Below are 22,960 nucleotides of genomic sequence, written 5' to 3'. Positions count from 1 at the left end.
TACTGCACTGATCTACCCACCAACTCCCAAATGTGTCTCCTCTTCCCATCCTTCTTCCTCCAAAACGTCTCTATTCACCCGCACATTTCACATCCCTGTGTAGCTGACCAAACATCTGAACTCTGAATCTGATTTTGAATTATGAATTTTTCATAAAGCACAGTTGAGGGAACACTTGTATGACTTATGCTTCCATACTGTAGATGCTGTGTGCATTGATAGCATGCACACTGCTGCATACACACACAAACATTGTTGGTCTATAATAACCCACATGCATGCATGTGCACCTGAAACATGGCAGTTGTGCTTTAGGGAGACCTAGAGACATGTTATGACCATGAGAGCCCCCTCTCATGGTCATGAAAGGTAGGGGGTGTGTATAAGATGGAGGAGAAGCAAAGTGGCTGGTTGGTTGTTCATGTGCTGCTCCATGCAAGAATCAAGTCCATTTATCTGAGTTTCCTGGAGCTGTGCTGTCCCCTCAATAGTGTGTGACGTCTCCCCAGCAAGTGCTCATGACTTGTAGACAGTTCGGGGTAGAAACTGAGGTTTGTCTTCAGGGGTGAAGTCTTTATGGGATTGACAGTCATTTCTGTGGTGTGTGGTTTATGTGAACTGAAGAAGAGAAAGATGGAGGTGGTGGAGTTTGAGAAGACTGTGTCTCTTCACTTCTTGTTGGCGATGCGTCTCTTCCTGGTCGCCAGCATGTCGTAGAAGGGATCTCTGCTAATGCTGGCCCTGGAGAAAAAGCCAATCAAAGGACAGCAATGAAATAAATAATAAGGCCACATGAGAGGAGGGTCTCGAGCATCTTTGATATGGAAATGTAGGCACATTTATACAAACCCCTGCCTTAACTAGATCAAAAAAAAGAACAAAGTTTGTGCAGTGACCTAGTTTGGTTTCCATGGTTTCTGAAGAGGACCCCCCCAAGTTTTTGCTTGGTACTCCAGTTTGCTGGAACCTCCTCCAGAACTCTGCCAAGCTCGTAGTAAAACATACACTCTCCCTCCTGCTATTCTGCAGGTTTATAGGCCTAAAGGAGAGCGAACAATGGTGCTCAAGATTATTGACTCTTCTGCGTTCTCCCGCTCCCCTTTTATTTAGAGCGATGGAAAGGCAGCGCACAATGAGCGAGTGAGTCAGAAAGCCATTTGGGCTCCACTGAGGAGCCCAGTTTCACGGCTGCTAAATCCTGTTAGCACCAGCACAAAGCAAGGAGAGGCTCAACCCCCCGCTGTGGCTATCTCTGATTCCCTTTACAACGCCACACGCTGAAGAAAGAGTCTGTATATGATGACTATCCCACTCTTTCATACTGCTCATTGTCATTTTGCACAACCCAATTTCATGAAACAAAAACTCCATTGTAGAGTGATCAAATCCAAGCAAGGCTGCCGTGACTAATACGACAAAACATTTCCTCAATTTCTGTCCTTAAAAATATGTAAAAACCAAATGTATTTAATGGAATGGGAATTATAAAATATTAAGATACATACTTTCCTCTTTTACCAACACATTGCATTAATTTATGAGAGCCCACTTTCTCCATTGACCCAGTTGGGCCACCATCATCTGGGTCTGTGTGTTTGTGACTCAAGAAAAGCAGATAGAGCCTCTGTGATCATCTCTACTTTAGAAGAGGGGAAAAAGTATAATTTCCATAAAACGCCTTTTTTTATCTCCCCAGACCCAGAGTCCACTTGGACCCCTCTGGTTAAGTGCAAGCTGTGGCTGCGAATACGTCAGCCCAGTTTGGAGCTGCCTCTCCTGGATAGGTTTGCTGGGCTTGCTGGCTCACCCCTGGGGTGCTATAAGAAGTGACTAATCCCCCATCATTCCCCCAGTGAATACTCTTTGAGAGTATGGAGAGGGGGGAGGGGTATTGCACTATATTACAGTATACAAGTACTCTGTTCTGCTGAGCCAACTCTCTTTGACATTGCACCATATTCTATGTGGGCGATTGCAGAGCAACATTTAGGTCACTGACAGCAAAGTTATTATTACAGAGCGCTAGAGTATGGTATCTGACAGAAAGAAACCACACTTTTGTCTGTTGTGTTATTTAAATCAAATATTGTAATAACATACTCAATATAGATTTAGCTGTTTTTAAACCCCATATGAGTATATTTCTTGAGTCTCTTCTACATCAGCATTGTTCTTATAGTCCATGGGCCTGACAAGATTTCGGTACCACTCAAAGTAGCAAAATCTACATTTTTGAAAAGGTTTTTGTCTGTAGTTAATATTTTAGTATTATAACTATTATTGAGTGACAGCTTTGTCACTGTGATTGGCTGATGAAGTCAACCACCCACCACAAGAAAATGTCATTTTAACGCTTGTGCATATCCTTGATTTAAGGACCTTTATTAAAGGAATAGTTGGACATTTTGGGAGATATGCTTTTTGAGATGAGTGAGATGAAAAGATTGATACTCTCATGTCTGTCTGGTAAATATGAAGCTACATTTACAGCTTAGCATAGCACAAAGACTGGAAACAAAGGGAAACAGCTAGCCTAGCTGTGTCTAAAAGTAACAAAATCTGCCTACCAGCACCTCAAGTTCACAAAACTCAACTTTTTTTTTGTTTTTTTTACATGGTTTTAGTTTTTGCATGGATTAAACAAACAAGCTGTAACATGTTAAGATGGTGTAGTCCCTCATTCGTCCAGGAGTGTTCTATCGTAGAAAAGGTTTCAGTCGTAGTCATCTGGACACTGTTTTCAGAATCAAGACGTTTCAGCTCCCATCTGGAAGTCATTCTCAATTGTGAAAAAAATGGGACGGGAACTAGAAATTTAAGCTACTCTGTGTTACATAAGCCCTGCCCTCAGGAAGGAATCTGCCTGAGTATCTGTTGATTAGCTAGTTTCACCTGAAACTGACCTAATTGTTTCCAAGATGGCCCAGTAATCAGTAATCAGGCCTATTGTTTTCTGGCTGCACCTCCCTCATCACTGTTAAGTACCTGATTAGCATGTGACCAAGGTGTTAATATCACAGTGTATTAACACCTTGGTCACGCCTTGATTCTGAAAATAGTGTCCAGATGACTACGACTGAAACCTTTTCTACGATATAACATGTTAATTAGTGAGCTTTAGAGGTGCTGGTAGTTGGATTTTGTTACTTTGGGACAGAGCCAGGCTAGCTGCCCCGCCCCCCTTTCCAGTCTAAGTTGCTAAGTGAACCTGACAATGAATAAATGTATAAACAAGTGAAATTTTGGGAACTGGTCCATGGACTATTATATTAAAGGAATAATTTAATTTGCTTTCTTGCTGAGAGTTGGATGAAAAGATTGACCCCACTCTCATGTATGTCTGTTAAATATGAAGATACATCAAGTAACAGGTTGGGTTAGCTTAGCATAAAGAGAGAGAAACAGCAAGCCTAACCTACCAGCACTTTTAAAGCTCACTCATTAACACGTTATACCGTGTTTATTTAATCCGTACAACGGCAAGTGCAGTAACTTCATGTTGTCATCGTGAGTTTGCCAGGCAACACGTGGAGAAGTCAGATGAATAAACCCCCCTCTCAGCTAACTCTCGGCTAAAAAAAAGCAAATAAACTTGTTTCCCAAAACTATTGCTTTAAGTGTATTTGTGAGGAGTCTTACTTGATAGATTTAATCCACTCCTCTTTCTCTTCCGGCGTGGGCGCTGATATCCTGTACACCACGTGATTGCCCTCAACAACACGCCCATCTGCCTCCGTCTTGCAGGCTTTGATCACCTGGCCCTTGTGATTGGGGTTATAGAGCTCAAAACAGTTCTGGAGAACGGACAAAGAGCTCAGCATCAATAATGTGCTACTGTGAGATAATTAGATTTGACTGCACATTGATAAAAAAGTGCACTTAAAATTAACATCCAATAAATACGGTAACAAACGAGAAACGATACTTGATGTATGATCTAAGGGTGAGGTCTCTAATGAGGCAACACTCACAGGTTTCCTGGGCTCCTCCACCTCCCTGATGCTGAGATTCTCCAGCGGAATGATCCCACGAGGCTCTTTGTCCTAAATGAGAGAGGGATGAGAAGGAGAAACATGAGACATGGGAGAAAAACAACCAAGTAAAAACAAAGAGAGAGAAAGAGCAATCGATGGCAAAGTAAGAAGCAAGCAAACAAGAAAGAATATAGATCAGAAAAGTAGAAAAGAGGCAAGAAGAAAGTGGTGCAAGATGAGAAGGGAAGAAACAGACAGAAAGAGAAAGGAAAGAGGAGAGTAGAGGAGTTGTGTATGTGAGTGAGGTAGGGAAGAGAGGATAAAATCCTCTGTGACATGTTTTGCTAGCATGGAAATCAACCTTGTCCCCTCCCTCCTCTTGTCCTCACAGCTCTTTAACGGAGCAGATAATGTGTGTGTGGAGCAGTCAGACCAGGGGACGGGACATAATGATAGTATCCTGAAGGATAATACCAGGGTAGAGAGAGGACAGTGCTGATGTAGCAGATAGCAGGGACACAGAAACACTGAAAATCTTCAACAACGCATACATATAAACTTATTCTTACAGAAAGAGACACAGCTAGACAAACACAAATCATTACAGAATAATGGCACGTTGAATTTCCCTTTATTTCCTAAGAATCTCTTGAGGCTTTATTATAATATTTGTCTGCGACATGCCAACACACAATGTTACGAAGCCTCCATGGGGTCAGCTGTGTGTAAAGAGCCATGTGTAAATCTCTTACTCTTTTCTGTAAAGTGCAAATAAAGAAGTACATAAAACCATAAAGGCTATGACATATTTAAGATCTACTCCCCAATTGCCTTCAAACACCAAAATATGTTATTTTTATAATCCCAGAATTTGTTATGGCAGCCCCAAATTCCTAAATGTCTCCCCCAACTGGAATTGGAAATCAAATAATATTCATTGAGTGTATTTTCTTCAAGTCCGCTCAGTAGACACACAAACACACACAGAGACCAGCACACATGCTTGCAAAGAGGCACTTTACTGATCAAAACATCACAGCATGACACACACTTACTGTTGTGTATTCAAAGTAGTAGAGGCAGTTGTCCGTCAGGATGAACCACCTTCTCTTCCAGGTTTTCACTCGGCCCCCTGACAGGAAGAGGAGACAGGAAGTGACACAAAGGCCTCAGTGACAGACTGACCGTCGCCCATCAGGAAAAAGAGCAGGGATGTGACACTCATTAATGAAGCCGTCCCACGTGCACTCTGCTTTCTTATTCTTGTGTACTTTAAAAGTTATTTACATATTATAAAGTAGTATTGTATGAATATTTGCAGCAAACTCAGACCTCTGGACTCAGAGAAATTACTTTTATGAATCATAATTTAGGCAAGGAAAGAAGATCAAACAATGCATCACAGATTCTGTTCATTAGTTCACTGCTGTAATTCAATTTCCTATGTAGTAAAGGCTGCTTGTTATCAACCACATGATCATGTCATGTGACAATTAGACACATACGTTAGACCTAACATGCAGTAAATGCCACTGAAAATTCAATTAGTAGTTTGTCTGATCTAAAGTAATACATAGTACAGTTGTTGTAAAGTATAGTTGGTTGTAGGTTTGTGCTTTGTGTTAAAAGTGGATTCTCATATAAATGTTGCTGCTAAGAATTATCATCTTTAGACTGACTTGATGTGTCCTTTGATTTCAGGTTTTTTTTTTAAATGTTTTTTCTCTCTATGACAGCCCTCTAAAAGCTCAAATGAGATCCTATGTATTGTTGATCTGATTAAAAAAAAGGAACACAGAGAAAAGGTTATTTGAAAGGAAAAAGCTGCACCTCTCCCAAATGTTGTTTTAAACAGTGTTTCAGGTTAAAGCCGCTGTATTGCTTCCACTGTGGTTGGAGGGTCAAATGTAAACATGTGATAAAGAGAAAATTCACTTTCTGAAATATGCAGGCAAGCCAGTTTGAAGAAAACTGAAGCAAACCGAGCATGTGATTAGAATCAACCACCACTATCTTTCCAAACTGCGAGCTTAGTTAAGTGATGACACACACGCAACTGATAAATTATTGCTGTATCTGCCTATTCATTTTTAAAGGCAACAGGATAAAACCTCATTGACTCTCAGGAGAGGGGAGCAAACAGCACATGATATGAACCTAACGTGACACCTAAAGCACCCCTGAAGGAACACACATGTAGACACATTTAAGCACAAAAAATAACACACTGACATACACACACACACCAACTTGGCCACACACGTGTCAACTTGTGCAAACTACATCCAAAAAAAGCCAAGACAAAGAGCGAGCACAAATGTTGGTATGAAGCAGAATTCAGCCTCTGGCAGTGACTACAGAGCCACGTGTTGGAGGAAGACGCCACTTGCTCCAGAGATATAAAGGAGGAACTACGAGGAAGCTCTCCTGGTGGGAGAAACATGTGTGTGCATGCAGGCTATGAGAAAGCAGTGGTGGAGGAAGCATTCAGAAAATGTACTGAAGGAAAAGTCTTGCATTGAAAATGTTACTTAAGTAAACATACTTTTTCCTGATTATACTTACAGTAAATGTAAGTATAATCAGGAAAAAGTACTTAAAGTACTCTATGCAGAAAAACGTCCCCTGCGACTGTTATACGATATATTATATCATTAGATTATTATTACTGATGCATTAATGTAAAAGCAGGATTTTACTGTTGTAGTTGGTTGAGGTGGAGCTCATTTTTAACTATTTAGTATCGGACTACAACTAATGATTATTTTCATTATGGATAAGTCTGCTGATTATTTTTTCGATTCATCAATTGGTTTGTAAAAATTCTGAAAATAGTGAGAAATGCTGTCACAATTGCCCAGAGCCCAAAGTGACACCTTCACAATGCTTTGGTTTGTCCAACCAATAACACAAAACTCTAAATTATTAAAAAATAAATTGAAATGATTAAAAGGCAAAGTAGCAAATCCATCTTTGGTTAAAAAATTACTTAGATTATCAAAATAGTGTTGCCAATGCATTTTCTGTCAATTGACTAATCAGGTAATCAAATCAGCTGTACTTGTATAAACTGTTGGGTAGTTTAATTTATAACAAAACAGCATTTTTTAATAAGCTCTTCATGTTTTGTATGTAAAAATCTCAAATAAATGTAGTGGAGTAAAAAGTACAATATTTCCCTCAGAACTGTAGTGGAACAGAAGCGCAAGGTGGCATGAAAAGAAAATACATAGCACTTCAGTAAATGCACATTCAAATGCAAACCTGAGCTTACACACACACTTGCACAAAACTTGAATCAAAATATGAAGACATGCATATGAGCACAAGCACTTTCTGATGACTTCCTGTGTGTGCAGTTGTGTAAGTGTAAGTGTGTGTGTGTGTGTGTGTGCTTTGACCTAACATTCCTGATTAGGAATGAACACTAACCATCCCTTACGGTCACAACACTTTTCACTGCAGCATTTCCTGTTTCGTGGTGCCTCACATGAGCCTACATTGGCCACACATAATTATAAAAGCTCCTGGTTTCCTTACATTTCAATAGACTCTGGCTATTGAATTAGCGTGGCCAAATTTCCACTCAGCGTAGAGAGAGATTTTCTAAATAAGGCATTTATTCCTTCACATCCTCCAGGGTTTATTTTTAGAAAGTTAAATTAGAAATATTATAGCGAGAACTGGTGCTGGAAATGCCTCCAGGGAGGAAGCGTACTAGAATGTAATCATGTTAGGTCTGTGAGCCATAGTGGGGCTATTTGCATTAGTACTCACTAGTTTGATGAGACTACAGAGACGTTACCCAGAGTTAGAGGAATGTGCAGGTCAGAGCCAGGTGTGTGCGTGTGTATGTGTGTGTAAACATAGCAATAAACCGGATCTCCTGCAGTGAGTTTGTCCTTTAACCTTTGACAAACAATATCCAGGCTCTTAAACGGTTTTATGCTGAATAATAAATCAACCTCTAACGACAATTACAAGTGTTCAAAAAAGGACTTAAATGAAAGGTGATGAGATGATGCTATGTAGGTCTCTAAAGAGTGCTGGAGCAGCAGGAGGAAATGCCTTTAATGTAGTGTGAACTGCAGAGTGAGGGAGCAAATGAAAAACATGTGTAAACAAACAGGAACAAATGGTGAAACAGAGTAGAAATAAGATCAAAAACTGTAATATCTCATTGGCAAAGCATACAACCCCATCCAATCCCTGACTCTCACACACACACACACAAACTCATACAGAAGAAATAATTACAGTGTGTGTTCCTTCCCAAACTACATTAAGATGATTTTCACAAGTCTGGGTCCAGATGTGTGAACAATGCACACACACACAAAGAACATGTCTGCACCATTTCTCACACATAAAATGTTTTTCATAAGAACTGATTGTGCCGTGAGAGAATACTTCAGACCATGCATCTATATGGTTTTCTCCTTGTGATACAGTGAAGTGGAAATGAAATGTATGTAACCCCGTTTTCTTGAGTGGTGTTCTCAGGGCTGTGGGTAATAAGTGGGCCACAGTTCCTCTTGGATAAATCTTCTTTAATCAACACCAACATGACAGTTAAGCACTCTCTAGGTTCACATTAGACTCTCTACTCTACTTTGTGCACTTGTTACTTATAACTAACAAAACAACGGCACGTAGGAACTAAAATTATTCTGAGGCAAGAATAAGCAACTTAAAGGTTAGCAAATAAATAATAATAAGAATAGATAAAGTGCTGTAAATGATAATACAATAATAACCGTTGGAGTAATTAATCCTGCAACTGTCCAAAATGATACAGTAGAATTACGCCAATTAAAAAGATAGAATTTACCACAGTGTATTGTACAGCTCAATAACACAATATAAAGATTCCACGTATGTAAGAGACAGAATCTAATAATTATCATTCTTCTGCAGTCTACGATGAGATCATTTATACACATGCTTTTAATTGTGATCAGTGTTTCATTTTAAGCTTTTGTGAACCTTGCTGATGTTTGATGATGATGTACATGTGAGGAATAAATTACAATATGGGTGCTGTAAAGAGCCACAGCCATGCATAGTTGCCATGCGTAATGACAGCTGCTCAGGCATTGTTGGAGAACTTCTGTAAATAGTGGGCTTCTTCGCCATTCTTTTCATTGACAGGTCTACAGACTAGTGGAGCAGATACCTCTGGTATTGATATGCAAAGAGGTTAATTAAGGGCGTCATTTTGTGGCTTTATAAAACAGAGCCACACGTACGGCTTTATAAATTAAACAAGAAGAATGTGTATGCATTTATCTGGCTTTGAGTTCATAACTAAAACTCTGCATATGCACAGAGTTTTATGCATCTGGCTGCTGGAATTTAAGATGAAAGTATATAGAAATGAATAGCATCTTTCAGCATATGTTCCAGCACATTAATGTTTCTTAATCTGCTGCACACTGTGAATGCTTCAAACACATTATGGATGTTTCAAGCACTTTAAATCGGATTTTAACTCGACATATTTTAAAATGTAAACAGTGAGGATGTAATCCAGTTCAATGCATCTAAAACATGATACCCTGCAATCAAGTGAGAGCGCATGAGTGATGTTAACCTCACTCTGTCCTCAACTTCTCACTTGGCTGTGAGAATAAAGCCAGGGTTGTAGGGAGAAAAAGTGAGAGAGTAACCAAATAAAGTCATCCAGGATCTCTTGCATTCCCTCAACACGGGAATGTGCGGAGACACACACTAACCTAATTTAAGCAGCCAGCCCTCTCTGTCTGGGTTGAAGAACGTGTGCGTTAGGTCATTCCCATCATCCTCTGGGATCTTAAAGGGTTCACTCTTAATGCTGTCGTATAGATTCTGTACAGAGGAAGAAAGCAAAAGGAGAGAACATTATGGAAAAGAATTAGTTCACATTAACACTCCCAGCACGCACACTTCTCCCATCTCCAAACATTCAACCCAGCCTTCGAATTAACGGTGCATTAAATAAGACATTGACAGATTCGATTCCAGTGTCGGAGACAATGATTCATACCTCAATGACTCTGGGAGCTCTTTAACAAAGTGACTTTTTCTACTTAAATGAAGCCAAGTGCACTGACGTCAGCCTACAGTATGTGGGTAGATCAACTTGTTTTTATGTGTTTTTCTTTGAGAGATCACGGAAGATCATTAGCATCATTATCTGGGGAGAAGATCTAATTCTGCTGAGCTGCGGATTTCAATCAGATCTCAATTACTGAAGCATGACTCTCTGCTTTGCAAGGGGGAGAAATTCCTATAGATTTCTTTTTTGCATGCTAAATCATAACACAGCATCTATTTACACTTTTAATTGTGAAAGTAGTATTTACGTATGTTTTGCCAACACGATGTTTCAAATGCATACTACATTGGATGCATTTGTCAAACCTAATGAACTAATAAAGTCAAAGCTCTCACCCTGAGTAGCTCCTCTGGAAGGTCTCCCCCCTCATTGATCCCTCTGTTCATGGAGATGAAGCGCTCCACGGGGGGCTTGTCTCTGACGTTGGGATTGTGCAGGCTCGTGTTCAGCATAATGATGGCAAACGATAGGACATAGCAGGTGTCTGTGGAGGTAATTACACAGAGTGTCACTAGGAAACATAAAATACAGCACAAGCCCTCGTCCCTCTGTGTGTGTCAGAACACGTTTTCTTGCTTGGAGTTTATGGATTAGTGTGGAAATGATTAAAACTATTGATCTTTTGTCACTCTGTCTAGTTTAAATCATTGATATTACAATATATAGATTATATCAAGATCATTCACTTGTTTATATTAACAAAATGTAAAAGAAAATCCAAAACTTCAAACATTTTCTTCATCAAAACCAAAACATGAGCTCTTATTAAAAGTGTATCATTTGTCAAAAGGCAGTGGGCTGTACAGTAGAAGGTATTTGCCCTTATTTATTATAATGGTATTGACATGACATTGACATGACAGCACAAATGATTTGTGATTAATTAGACAGCAATCCATCAACAGATTTTCTCACCGGCAAATTTTAGGACTCGATCTAATAAAAAGAAGAATTTAATCAACAAAGAGCCCCATATTCTGGGTCATTTGTGGTGCCCTCCAAGGCCATGTAGCAGTGAAGTGTGTCCCTGCAGTCATGAACACACACACACACACACACACACACACACACACACACACACACACACACACACACACAGATACAAATCCATGATCCATCCATCCACACACTAACCGCCCCAGACGACATCCCCTGCACTGTAAATTTACGAACCTGAGCGCACCCGTCCTGAGAGATGACCAATATTTAAGTCTGGGTGTGTCACCACTGCACCACATCAATATTCATGACCTGAGCTGTCACCTGTGTCCTCACTCCTCAACACTCACTTGGTTAACACGGAAGCAGCAGACAATGTGTGACGGGCCAAGACTGCACTAATGACCACTATTGAACAGTGATCAATTTTCATTATCACTGCTGGAGACACAAATAGTGATTACACTGCGATTAGTGAGCAAGCTGCTAACTATGGGGAAAACTGAAAAGACTGTTGCTCTGGGAATAAGAGAATAAACCTCCATCAAATACTCTGAAAGTGGATATCTATGTAGTCATATGTTCATATTCTCCAGTGTTTTAGGAAAATCCCCAGTGTTGGGGCCACATGCTAAAGATTTATACAGACCCAACAGGTCTATCTGTCTAGTGGGGGAAGACAGACAGTCAGAAGCATTGATCTGAGGCTGAGGTGGTCTGGCTGGCCCATGTTATCTGTCCTCGACTGCCTGGCTGTGTCTGACTCATATATCTGCTCTGTGTGTGTGTGTGTGTGTGTGTGTGTGTGTGTGTGTGTGGTACCTGTAGACTGGAAGACGCCGGGATTGCATTGGCAGTACCTGGAGGCAAACGCCTCCATCATACGATCAATCTTCTGGGCTTCGCCAGGAAGTCTGAAGCTCCACAGAAACTGCCTACAACAGCAGTAACAGAAAGAGAAAATATAATGAGAGATTTTGAAATATTGATGCAAATGTATAGAACAGTATATATATCATATGTTATGATATTCACTGTAAATTACAAACCCATTTTACATTAATATTAAGAAAGGAAAGAACCTATGGAATAAATGAAGACAGCCTAACTGAGAAGGTTAGAAAACATTATAAACATGAATGAAAACAGTCATCAAACTGAGTAATTTGGCTACAACATCAACAAGAACTTTCTTTACTGACTCTTAAACAGGACACTGTCCTCATAACTAAACAGTATCATGCTAAGTACTGCAATGTCATGTCATACTTGTAAATAGCATTCACATCAACATCCAAGTCATAATTACGACTGGGAAAATTGTTATGAACACAATTCGATATTTCCGAATTGATGCTTAATAATACAGAAGTGTCTGAAAAACTGAACAAACATAGATGCCTCGCATCAGCCAAAGTCTGTCACACAAGTAAAACCCAAATTTAATTGATATTATGTTAAGTAGGCATTCAAGTTGTAATTACAACTGGGAAACATTTTTCTGAAAACTCTGATATATCCATTGCACTTAATAATACAGAAGTGCCTGAAAACCAAACAAACATGGACAGGTCACATCAGCCATAGTCCATCATTAGAGGTAATTATACCCAAATTTAAATCTATACAATCTTTAGTGTTAAGTCGGAAATATTTCTCATCCCTACCATCCATCCAAATGATGTGAATGCAGTATAAGCCCGCGTGAAAAAACGCCATCATCCCATTCATATTAAATGAAAACACTGTGCTGATGCAGTGAGGATGCCAATGCAGAGGCCTCCAGGAAAATAATTACAGGGTCATCTGCAAAGAAGTTGAACCTGGTTCAACTTTTGCTGCAATACAGCCTTATCTGTCAGGGCACAAGCGCACATTCTTGGTGCATGATGTAATTTTACTGTTTACCTCCGATGACTGATGCCATAATAAAGTTTGTCATAAAATCCTCTCTCATAGTTTTATAAACCACTGCGCAGTTTGTTGGTGTCTGATAAGCCTTCAAACAGTAATGAATGTATAACTCAAACTGGATGTCCTGGATCGTATTTAATCTTCTCACCAGTACCCCCGAGTTAACTCACCTTAAGGCTTGTACGAGGTTGAGGTCTGCAAACTCATGAAGCTCCACAAATGCCTGGAGGACCTTGATGTTAAAATCATCCCTGGAGGAGAAGAGGAACCCATGTCACACATGTTTAACTATTTACACTTTTCAAACGGAAACAGGAAAGACAGACACTAGATTGTTAATGCAGGATTCATTTCAGAAAAGCACTGCAGTGACACATTCATACGTTTTGGGGGTCAAGGTGGAAAGTAAAATCCTGCAGCCATGTCACAGCAGAACAGAACAGAAAGCCACTGTGTCGGCTGAGCCAGGCGGCATGAAATCCCTGTTGTTTTGACAGTCCTATCGCCATTGATTTCCCCTCGATAAGAACCACATGTCCACTCAGTTATTTTACTGGCACGGTCTCCCGCCACTGCTCTGCTCCATAAATCCAGACTACCAATTTCCTGGGGCTTTATGCCCTCGTCTGAGCACATGCAGTGCAGATCTGACAGAGAGATGGGGAGAGGAAAAAGAAAGGTGGAAGAAAAACAGAAGGAAAACTGGAGAGCTCACCGTTCCCCTAAGTAGTCCCCGATGACTGTTTTGTTGAGCCCCTCGCCTTTGTAGAGGAACTGTGCAATGTCCTCTGGGGTGTTCTGGAGAAGATCGTTCTCCAAAAGAAACTGGATCCCCTGTTCAAAAAGAAAAAAGAGAACACTTACACTTAAGTTACCTATTTTGGTCTGTTTTAATAACCCTGATGGATGGCTTGGAGATACATTTTATTTAAGAGGCTCAATCAAATCATTAAAGTGTAATCCAACTGCAACAGGGTTATTGATTCTGATCAGTTTAGGGGAAGGCCTGACCTTTTTCGGGTCCATGTTGAACTTCTTCCTCCCCATGGCGATCTGTTTGTTTCTTTGCGTGGTTTTGCTGCAATAAAAAAAACACAGAAACATCCATCATGTGACAGTTAAGGGTGTGGTGTTGTCCCCAGGCTGCTGGCGTTTGGTCAGTAGGTCAGTTTGTGATGGGTTCGTCCAGGATGTTGAGTGACTTTGTTTATTTACTCCTTTGTCAGTGTACAGTGGGTTCAAACTGAAAAAACTGGAAATATGTGAAACGTGGCTGCATGTGATTTATTATCACCTGTTCTGCACTTGCATGTGCATAGACAGAAAGTGCATTTAGTCCCTTCATTTTAACCCACCCTGCACCCATTTGCACGAATATTAACACATAAAAAAAACACATTTTTCATGTGGTCCACAGGGAAATCTCCACCTTTGTGTGTCTGTGCATGCTCCCTACGCTTCCTGTATGCCCAAAATAGCCCAAGCTCCTATGCCAGCTGCACCCGAGATATACACACACACACACACACACACACACACACACACACACACACACACACACACACACACACACACAACGACAGGTGTGAGGCTCACAGCCGGAAGCAACTACATGGCTCAATGGCTTTGAAGAGCAGAGGAGGCAAAAGAAATGATTAACTTGTCCTGAAACGATTTGTCAATAATGAATCAATAAGTCAACTGACTTTTATCAACAACAATTAATTAATTAATTGTTTGAGTCAAGTAAAACATGCCAAACATTTGCTGGTTCCAGCTAATAAAAATACGAGTATAGGCTAGTTTTCTCTGTTTTGTATCTGTGTAAATAAACTTTCTTTGGGTTTCAGACTGTTAGTTGGACAAAACAAGCATTGTGAAGACATCACCATTGGCTATGGGAAATGGTGATGGGTGTTTTTCACTATTTTCTGACATTTTACAGACAATTAAGAGCTGCAACGATTAGTTCATTAATTCACTTGTCGATCAACAGAAAATTAATCGGGAACTATTTTGATATTTGATTCATCATTCGAATTAGCTTCTTAGTATTTTCTGCTTTACTCTGTTTCATATAATTTTAAACTGAAGATCTTTGGGTGTCAGGCTATTTGTTGTACAAAAGGAGAAATTTGAATATGTCATCTTGGGCTGTGATGGGCACTTTTTACATTTTACAGACAAAACGACTGATTGATTTATCAAGACAACAATCATCAGAGTAATCAATAATGAAAATAATCATTAGCTGCAGCCCTAAAATAATTAATCAATACTCAAAAAAAAAGAAACTCACCTCTCCCCCACACAGGTTAACTGCTCGATCTCAGTCATCACCTCTGCAATCTCAAACTTCAGCCGCTGCAGAGAAGAAAACAGCAAAATGACTCACTTATTCCATATATTAGAATTTGTCTTTCATTAATTCTAATAAAAAACAGACAGGGGAGGGCAATATGGATCCAGCTGCAGCTCTGAAGCAACAGATAAATACTGTCTAGGAGGTTCCTAATTTGATAATTACACAATATTTAATAGCAATGGGCATCCTAATGACATGTTTCCTTATAGTTAGGGCTGGGTGATATTGTGAAAATCAATATTACACAATCTTAATAAGATCATCTTAATAGGGCATTTCTGCCTTTATTACACGGTGGACAGTTGGGAGGTGACAGGAAACGCTCGATAGGAGTACTTTTCCGATATATGGACATATTAAAATATGGCAACTGCATGCTCACAAAAATAATCATACACATAAAATAATCACAGTAATGTTTAACGTTAATATACAACATTGTTCATTAGATGAGCTTTCAGACATGATGAATAACTGGTTTTATTCATTTACAATTTGCTCAGAATTATTCATTTATATCAATTTTATCATATTGCCCAGCCCTACTTATTCTTATACTACTTATAACTTTCTGCTGCTGGAACAAATAAAAACATCCCCCTTGGACTGCTCTGCTACTCACTTCAATATCATCCAGAAGCTCTTTTTTCCTGCGTCGTATGTTTGACAGCTCATCTCTTTCCTCCAAAGACAGGTCCTCAGGTACTGGAAAATACAGAGAGAAGGGAAAATTAAAGAGAGTGTGTGTGTGTGTGTGTGTGTGTGTGTGTGTGTGTGTGTGTGTGTGTGTGTGTGTGTGTGTGTGTGTGTGTGTGTGTGTGTGTGTGAGAGAGAGAGAGAGAGAGAGAGAGAGAGAGAGAGAGAGAGAGAGAGAGAGAGAGAGAGAGAGAGAGAGAGAGAGAGGAGGGGAGGGGCAGGGTTATGAGAATGGATTAAATTAATTCACCTTCAGACCAGCCAGTCAGAGTCACAGGGATTAAGCCTGACAGCGCATACCTGTTCAATGAATCCATCCAAGACATTACTCATGACCTAAATTAATACACTAACAGACAGGAGTTCATACACTCTCAGATATATTTGTAATAGGTGAACTCCTATTCTGCAGATTGAATTATCCACTCATCCGATACATGAAGAATTTATACAATCTCCAAATGTACCAGTAAAAGAAATTATTATAATCTATTGCTGAACTCCTCTTACAAACAGTGGGTTAGGGTTACACTTGGGGCAGTTTGGAGTTACTGACGTACTACCTTTCAATACTTTAATTAACTGGAGCAGAGTTTGGAAAAACATTAAATAATATAAACATAATAAAAATATATTCTAATACTTGCATTTTATACCAATTGAAGTCGTCGGGATCTTCGTAGTGAGAGTTATGCTCTAATGGTTCTACTGGAGCAGATTATCACATGGCTAGGAACACAAAGAATGTATCTCACAGGTCTGACAGGGGCAAAAAAATGAAATAAAACAGCTTTTCTGTTCGCTGTTGGGGCTGAGCAGGTAGTGTACCTGCTTCACTGAAAACAATACTATGAGTGGTTGCTACACTGTTATCATAGATCATTGATTATAGCCACTTTATGTATACGAAAAGTCTGGCTATGTATACATTTGTATACACATCGATACACATTTTCTTGTAACCCAGGGGGGTAATAGGGAGGGATTTTTTCTTCTGTTTATCTCATGTAGTTAATTAATTCATTCATTTGAGGGTCCAGGATTTAGTGGCATCTGGCCACTAAATTGCAGTTTGCAACCATTTGAATACTGCTTGTCCCATTCCAAGCGTGTAGGAGAAACTACGGTGGCCGCGAAATGCCCTATCTAGAGCCAGTGTTTGATTTGTCCATTCTGGGCTACTGTAAAAACATGGCGGTGCAACATGGCGACCTCCGTGGAAGGAGACCCACTCCTTCTGTAGATAAAAACGGCTCATTCTAAGGTAACAAAAACACAACGATTCTTATTTTCAGGTGATTACACACTAATGAAAACATATATATATAAATATTATATTCCATTTTTGCCAATAGCTCCTCCAAAATGTTACAGACTGGACCCTGAAAAAGTGCCATTTCCCACCTTTATACAGTACCTCTTTACAGTATATATAGTGTTATGCACTTAAAATATAGAGCAGGTGTTAGAAGTAGATTACACAAAAGCCACATATGAGGAAGAAGTTTCTCACGAGAACTTTCTTTCAAACCAAATTAAAACCACAGAAACTTCCTTGCTGAAAAGCAGCTCACTTCCATAAATAACATCCTGTGGGTTTAACACACAAACACACACACATCACTGAGCATCTGGCGAGGCCTGCCCCCTCAAATATTGGCTTTCTGATAGTCAACTCTCATCAAGCCCTCATTTGGGGTAATTAACACTGCAGAGAGAGAGAGCGGAACATCACGCAACATGCATGTTTTACTGCACGAGCACACAAACACTGCATACACAGGTGAGTACACACTATACATGCCATGCATACAGAATTCACACTTCACACATGTGACATTTATTTTATTCTACACTGTGGGTCCCCCAGAGCCAGCTACTTATCGTTCATTTAACCGTGCCACGTCAACCCCCCCCGAGAACCTCCCCCTCTCTCCTCCACACATCAGAAAACAGCAATCCATTTGAGAGTGGGCTGACAGGAAGTAGGTCATTTTCACATGGATCTATACCAGATTGTGCTTCTCCTACGCTGTTTCTCTCTCTCACACACACACACACACACACTCCCACTCTATCTCTCTCTTTGTCCGCCTCCACCCCAGTGCTTGAAGTGGGGGTGAGAGCAGATTCAAATCCCCCAACTGAATCATACCGCTAAGCAGCTTTGCAATTCAGACATTTTCGCCCCGTTGTTTCCCCTTTGACTGTAAATAATGGAAAAAGAAAAGTAAAGTTATTTCCTCTCCTCTTTATCTATCCACTTTATCCATCTCTCTCTCACACACATTTTTAAAATCCTTCCCTCTGCTCAGTCTTGCTCTGAAAGACAAAGTGACAGAAGCAGCATGGACCATTAGGTTATTATGTTCTGAGGGCTTGGAGCTCATGTTATCACAGGCGAGCAGCCAGTCAAGAGAGCAGGGATCCAGATGGGTGTAGATGGCTTTTTTAACTGTGTGATCATCTCTCTTTCTCACACAGTGATGCTCACACATTATCTACCAGCTTCTACAAGACTAAACAAAACAAGGAAGGCAGAAGAGAGAGGAGAGAGTGTAAAACAAATTTTACATAAAAAGAGAAAACTACCTAGACGATCATAGAAAGGTGCAAAGTGGGTTAGATGCTAATGGGGTATAAATACCATCCCTACCAGCATAACATTGTGCAGTTGAATGATGACTCACCCTTAATTTGTCATGATATCAAAAAAAGGTTATTTTACTATCTTGACTGCAATGAAGAAAACTGTGACTTGTAAATGCTCTTAATGGCATTAAGACAGCTGCTGATTTCATTAAATCTTATAATAATATAAATATAAATAATAATATAAAAGAATGTATAGTACATTTTTTAGTACAGTCTGTGACTGAAGTTGGAAAGAGGCAACAACTGCATGTGAAAGAAACAAAGACACAAAAGGATGCTCTCAAAGCCACCCAGCAAAGAAAGGGAAAGACTCAAGAGTGATGTAGGAACAGATACCAGCCCACCAGACATCTTCACACTCTCTGCCTCCATTGCTCTGTTTCCTTGGCTTCAGTTAAGCAGCCTCATAAAGCAGTAATTGTGGAGCAAAGAGACCCTGCAGGCAACCTACGTCTGTAATGCGCAAAAAAGTCCTCCATCCTTCCTATTCTGGCTGAAAGAGCTCGCCTGGGCTGGAGAATGGGACAGATTGTCTGAGAAACCAAATCTGTTTTGGGTAACAATTCCCCCGCTGTGTGTGTTTTGTTGTGGAAAACGCAGAGTAATCTGATATCATTGTGTGGACAACTACTACTGTACAGCCGAGACTGGACATCTGATGCATTATGCATGAAAGTCTAGGAATCTGTGAGTGTGTGTTTATGTGTGTGTATTCCCATAGAGAGCAGCCCTCTGGAAAAAAATAAATCCCTATTAGGTTATATACAAACACTCCATGCTTAACCCAAGGCACGGTCACATAGATTACCAATGCAACACCACTCAGCCTTTTCATAATATGACTTAGGGGGCTGCTGTTCCAGTAACAATCAATACATTATCATAATAGTTCAAACTTGCATTCTTGGCCTTTTTACCCCACCAGTCTTCAAGCATGCAGGGATGAGTAACTGTCACAGTTTTCTCAGACAGACACGTGGTCCGGGTTTTATTTATTTATTTTTTTTAAAGGAAAGGTCATTGAGTTAGTACCCTTTCCAATCTCACAATCACTTCTAGCTCTCTTGTCCTGGTCAACCGTAACCAGCCGGATCAACACCAACTCCGGGGGTTAGGGAAAAGGTCAATAATGTCACCAGCAGAGTTCAACTAAGATCAATGTGTCGCTAAAGCAGCGCAGATAGCATTTACCGGGTATATGCTGAGATGCACCTTGGTAACAGTCTTTAAAGTTATACTCCTTATGATTTTCATTATATGAAAACCCCTTTTTTGAAACTACTTATCAGCATCAACAGTAGCCATTGAATGTATTTACATTCAGTAATTATCTTTCTATATGGTAGCTTTCATTGTTAGTGACGGAGTACGCCAGTCCTGCTGTGGATTCAAATTGCCTAGAAACAAACAAGAGAGTCACAGGAAACGATGCATGCATATACTTCATCGTTACTGTTTATACTTTTATCTCATTGATTGAAGCTTCCCTGTTCAGTGATCACTGTCTGTATATGTTACTGCTAATGCTGCTTCATATTAAAAAGTTCAACTGGCAAACTACAGAGTGGCTTTTATTGTGAAGCAGCCACAGGAAATGCAATGTATTTTGTCGCTGAGGTTAGTGCTGATGGGTCTACAGAACAAGACATGGAAATATTTGTAACTTTGTATTATTTAATTATTACTTTTCTTCTTTTCAACCAGGACTTAAATCCTAAGATTTAAATGCAGTAAAGTAAAACATTCTCACAAAGTAGGAAAACTTGATCAAATCACCTTTTAGTATCACAGTATTCGTCAATTCTAGTCACAGTTGGTATGTAATTAGTTATCATTAGTGGTAAAAATCCCATGGCTCCATTATAACTATAACTTATGACTTGCCCTGCTCTAGACAGTCATTGGGGTCATAAAAAGGAAAACAGAGATCACATGCAAATTATTCATGCCACTGATAACAGAGGCTGTGTTTCAGGTCTACTCATGATGCAAGTTTATATAATCTCAATGACGTTCTTTGTTGGAGTCAGTGATCGCTGTCTCACTTACAGTTAACTATTAATATTTGTTTATAACAGGGTGTCAGTAGCTGTGCTGACCCACATGATAGAGCTGCAGCCCGATCTATGGATGGACCCCAATCAACTGATGAAAACTACTCAGGGTCTTGAATAATACATCACTGCCCTGCTCCTCATTCCAGTCCACAGTCCAGGCAGGAAGACCTCAGTCCTGAGTACGTTCACTGTCTGATGCTTCTCGAGATACTGGAGAGATTGGGATCTGATTCTCATGACAGACACACCTTTATTGGCAGAACACAAAGTCAAATGACAAAACGCCTTTGACAGTCATGCCTTTCCAATATTCTTGGCACTGAGGGCAGTGGAGAAGATGGTTCTGCATACTGATGCCTCTGTTGTAATGGGTGATTTTTGCTGAATAGTCAACTTGGAGAGTCATGAAACCAGCATGAGAGACTGTAAGCCATCAGAGTGAAGTTTTAGTCATCCTTATGTTGTGTTTGATTAAGATCTTATTGTTTTGTGTGTGAATCCAGTTGTGAGCAGGGACTTGAAAGCTCTCCGGAGTGATGCATTCAAGGACACTCTAATGTACAGAGTTTTAAGAGTCAACCCCCTAATTATTGCATTCATAGCTGAGCTAACACCGAACTATTTTATTGTACGCTTTGATTGACCGGTCTCGACATTGGTGCTCACACTGAAAGTAAATGCAGCACCCCCAATCTGTTTTGTCCATTGGCAGTTCCAATAAAGTTTGATTCAAACAAGATGCCATATTCTCTAAAATGAAATTTGTGCACTTCTACTTTGAACAGAAATCAAGGACAAAAAAAAGGAATATGGATCTGCAGATGGCTGGGAAGATGTAGAGAATATGGAAAGTCTGTTGTGCAGCTATGTTCGATTTTATTTATATCTCAGGCGAGACTACAGTAGCCACAACATGTAAAATACTCAAATAAGATTAAAACAAGCTCACTACAGTTTAAAATAAATCTTTTGACGGCAGCCCTGTGGGAAACTGGGTTGCGGAACTGCTGACGACAGCTGACAAAAATTTGGGGTATCAACAAATCGATTGACTGTTCAGATTGTTAATAGTTTATTCATTTATTCAAGTGGCCTCTTCCTCAAACTGAATGTCAAACTACAGCCTATCTGGAAACCCGATTCTAAAATTTGTAAAAAACAATTTAGCTTTAAACTTTGTGCAAAAAACAGCTTATAAGCTACACTTATGAAATCAAACCCAGAAGACAAACAAGAGGGAAACAAGACAACACAGATCATTTCTGGTATTCAATAATATATCACACAAATCAACATGACAAATCAACTTTTATACCATACAGAAATGCAGTGAAATTAACATAATTGAATCTAACGAATCTAAATAAATGAATCTAAACACTTGCCATGAAAAACGGTTGCTTTACATGTTAACCACGGAGGATCTGTAGTTAATGAGCTACTACAGTAAAACTAATTTTGCTAAACTCTTGGCTAAAAACTTCACTCAACAAAACCTGTCCTTTTGAGAGTGACAATGCTGGCCAAAATGATGACAGAAACAGCAAACAGAGCCAGTGAAACACGTCCTGATTTTCACCAGGCTTGTAGCGGAACAATGGAGGGGATATCTACTGTGATTAGGACCGCTGGGCCAGTATCCAGTAACAATAGCAACCCCGTAAACACGAGGAGGGCAGAGGCCGTTCCCACCACACCACAGGGCTAATTAGGGAGCACTTACACAAGTTCACAACACAGCCAACACTAGACTGTGGTGTGTGTGCTGTCAATATGTGCAACCCAGCTGAATTAAGAGTGACGTAAGAAAGCCAGGTGAGTGTGTCAGAGTCTGTGACAAACAAAACCTCAAAAGGACTCATGTTCACATTCACTTCAGTGTATGAACTCTGTTTTCCATGTAACACCTACATCTGATTCAACATAACCCCTTCACAAGACAAATCCTTAGGTTTTTTTTATTTCCAGATTAAAATACATACAACATCGTTTTTTCCTCTCTCCCATGATGACTGACATGCCATCAGCTGAGGTGTCTGTGTCCTTATGATGGTCAGTACTGTATCTGACTGCTGTGAGAGCGTCAGTTACACTGCTTTTAGCAGCTTGTTTCCTGCTCATGTATAAGCTGCAATTGTGGCTGGTAGGTGTGTAGTAATTGTTTTTCCCCTCGGCATTACTCCTACTCATAGCTCTCAAGCATGCAGAGACACACAGGAACCTGCACACACACACACACACACACAATGACAGCCTCTTTGAC

At 40.0% G+C, this 22,960-nt stretch overlaps 1 protein-coding gene across 3 annotated transcripts in view; it reads right to left on the bottom strand.

Moving 5' to 3' along the window:
- The window catches only part of LOC122869370 (cytohesin-3), a 40,264-nt gene that overhangs the window by 1,168 nt on the left and 16,136 nt on the right, over window positions 1–22,960 (bottom strand). For all 3 annotated transcript variants that reach the window (XM_044182308.1, XM_044182310.1, XM_044182309.1), the window contains 12 exons: window positions 15,912–15,994; window positions 15,224–15,288; window positions 13,936–14,002; window positions 13,640–13,758; window positions 13,095–13,175; window positions 11,833–11,945; window positions 10,407–10,555; window positions 9,710–9,821; window positions 5,030–5,106; window positions 3,972–4,043; window positions 3,640–3,794; window positions 1–741 (listed from right to left, as the gene is read on the bottom strand). The exon at window positions 1–741 is cut by the window's left edge and continues 1,168 nt beyond it. In XM_044182308.1, coding sequence (XP_044038243.1) covers window positions 669–741; window positions 3,640–3,794; window positions 3,972–4,043; window positions 5,030–5,106; window positions 9,710–9,821; window positions 10,407–10,555; window positions 11,833–11,945; window positions 13,095–13,175; window positions 13,640–13,758; window positions 13,936–14,002; window positions 15,224–15,288; window positions 15,912–15,994 — 1,166 coding nt within the window. In that variant the 3' untranslated portion in view covers window positions 1–668. The remainder of the gene's footprint in view (window positions 742–3,639; window positions 3,795–3,971; window positions 4,044–5,029; window positions 5,107–9,709; window positions 9,822–10,406; window positions 10,556–11,832; window positions 11,946–13,094; window positions 13,176–13,639; window positions 13,759–13,935; window positions 14,003–15,223; window positions 15,289–15,911; window positions 15,995–22,960) is intronic.

Source organism: Siniperca chuatsi, linkage group LG21, assembly GCF_020085105.1.
Source record: "Siniperca chuatsi isolate FFG_IHB_CAS linkage group LG21, ASM2008510v1, whole genome shotgun sequence".
In the NCBI taxonomy this organism is placed as follows: Eukaryota; Metazoa; Chordata; class Actinopteri; order Centrarchiformes; family Sinipercidae; genus Siniperca; species Siniperca chuatsi.
Note: the sequence above shows the minus strand (reverse complement) of the source record. Positions and strands in the feature narration are given on the sequence as shown.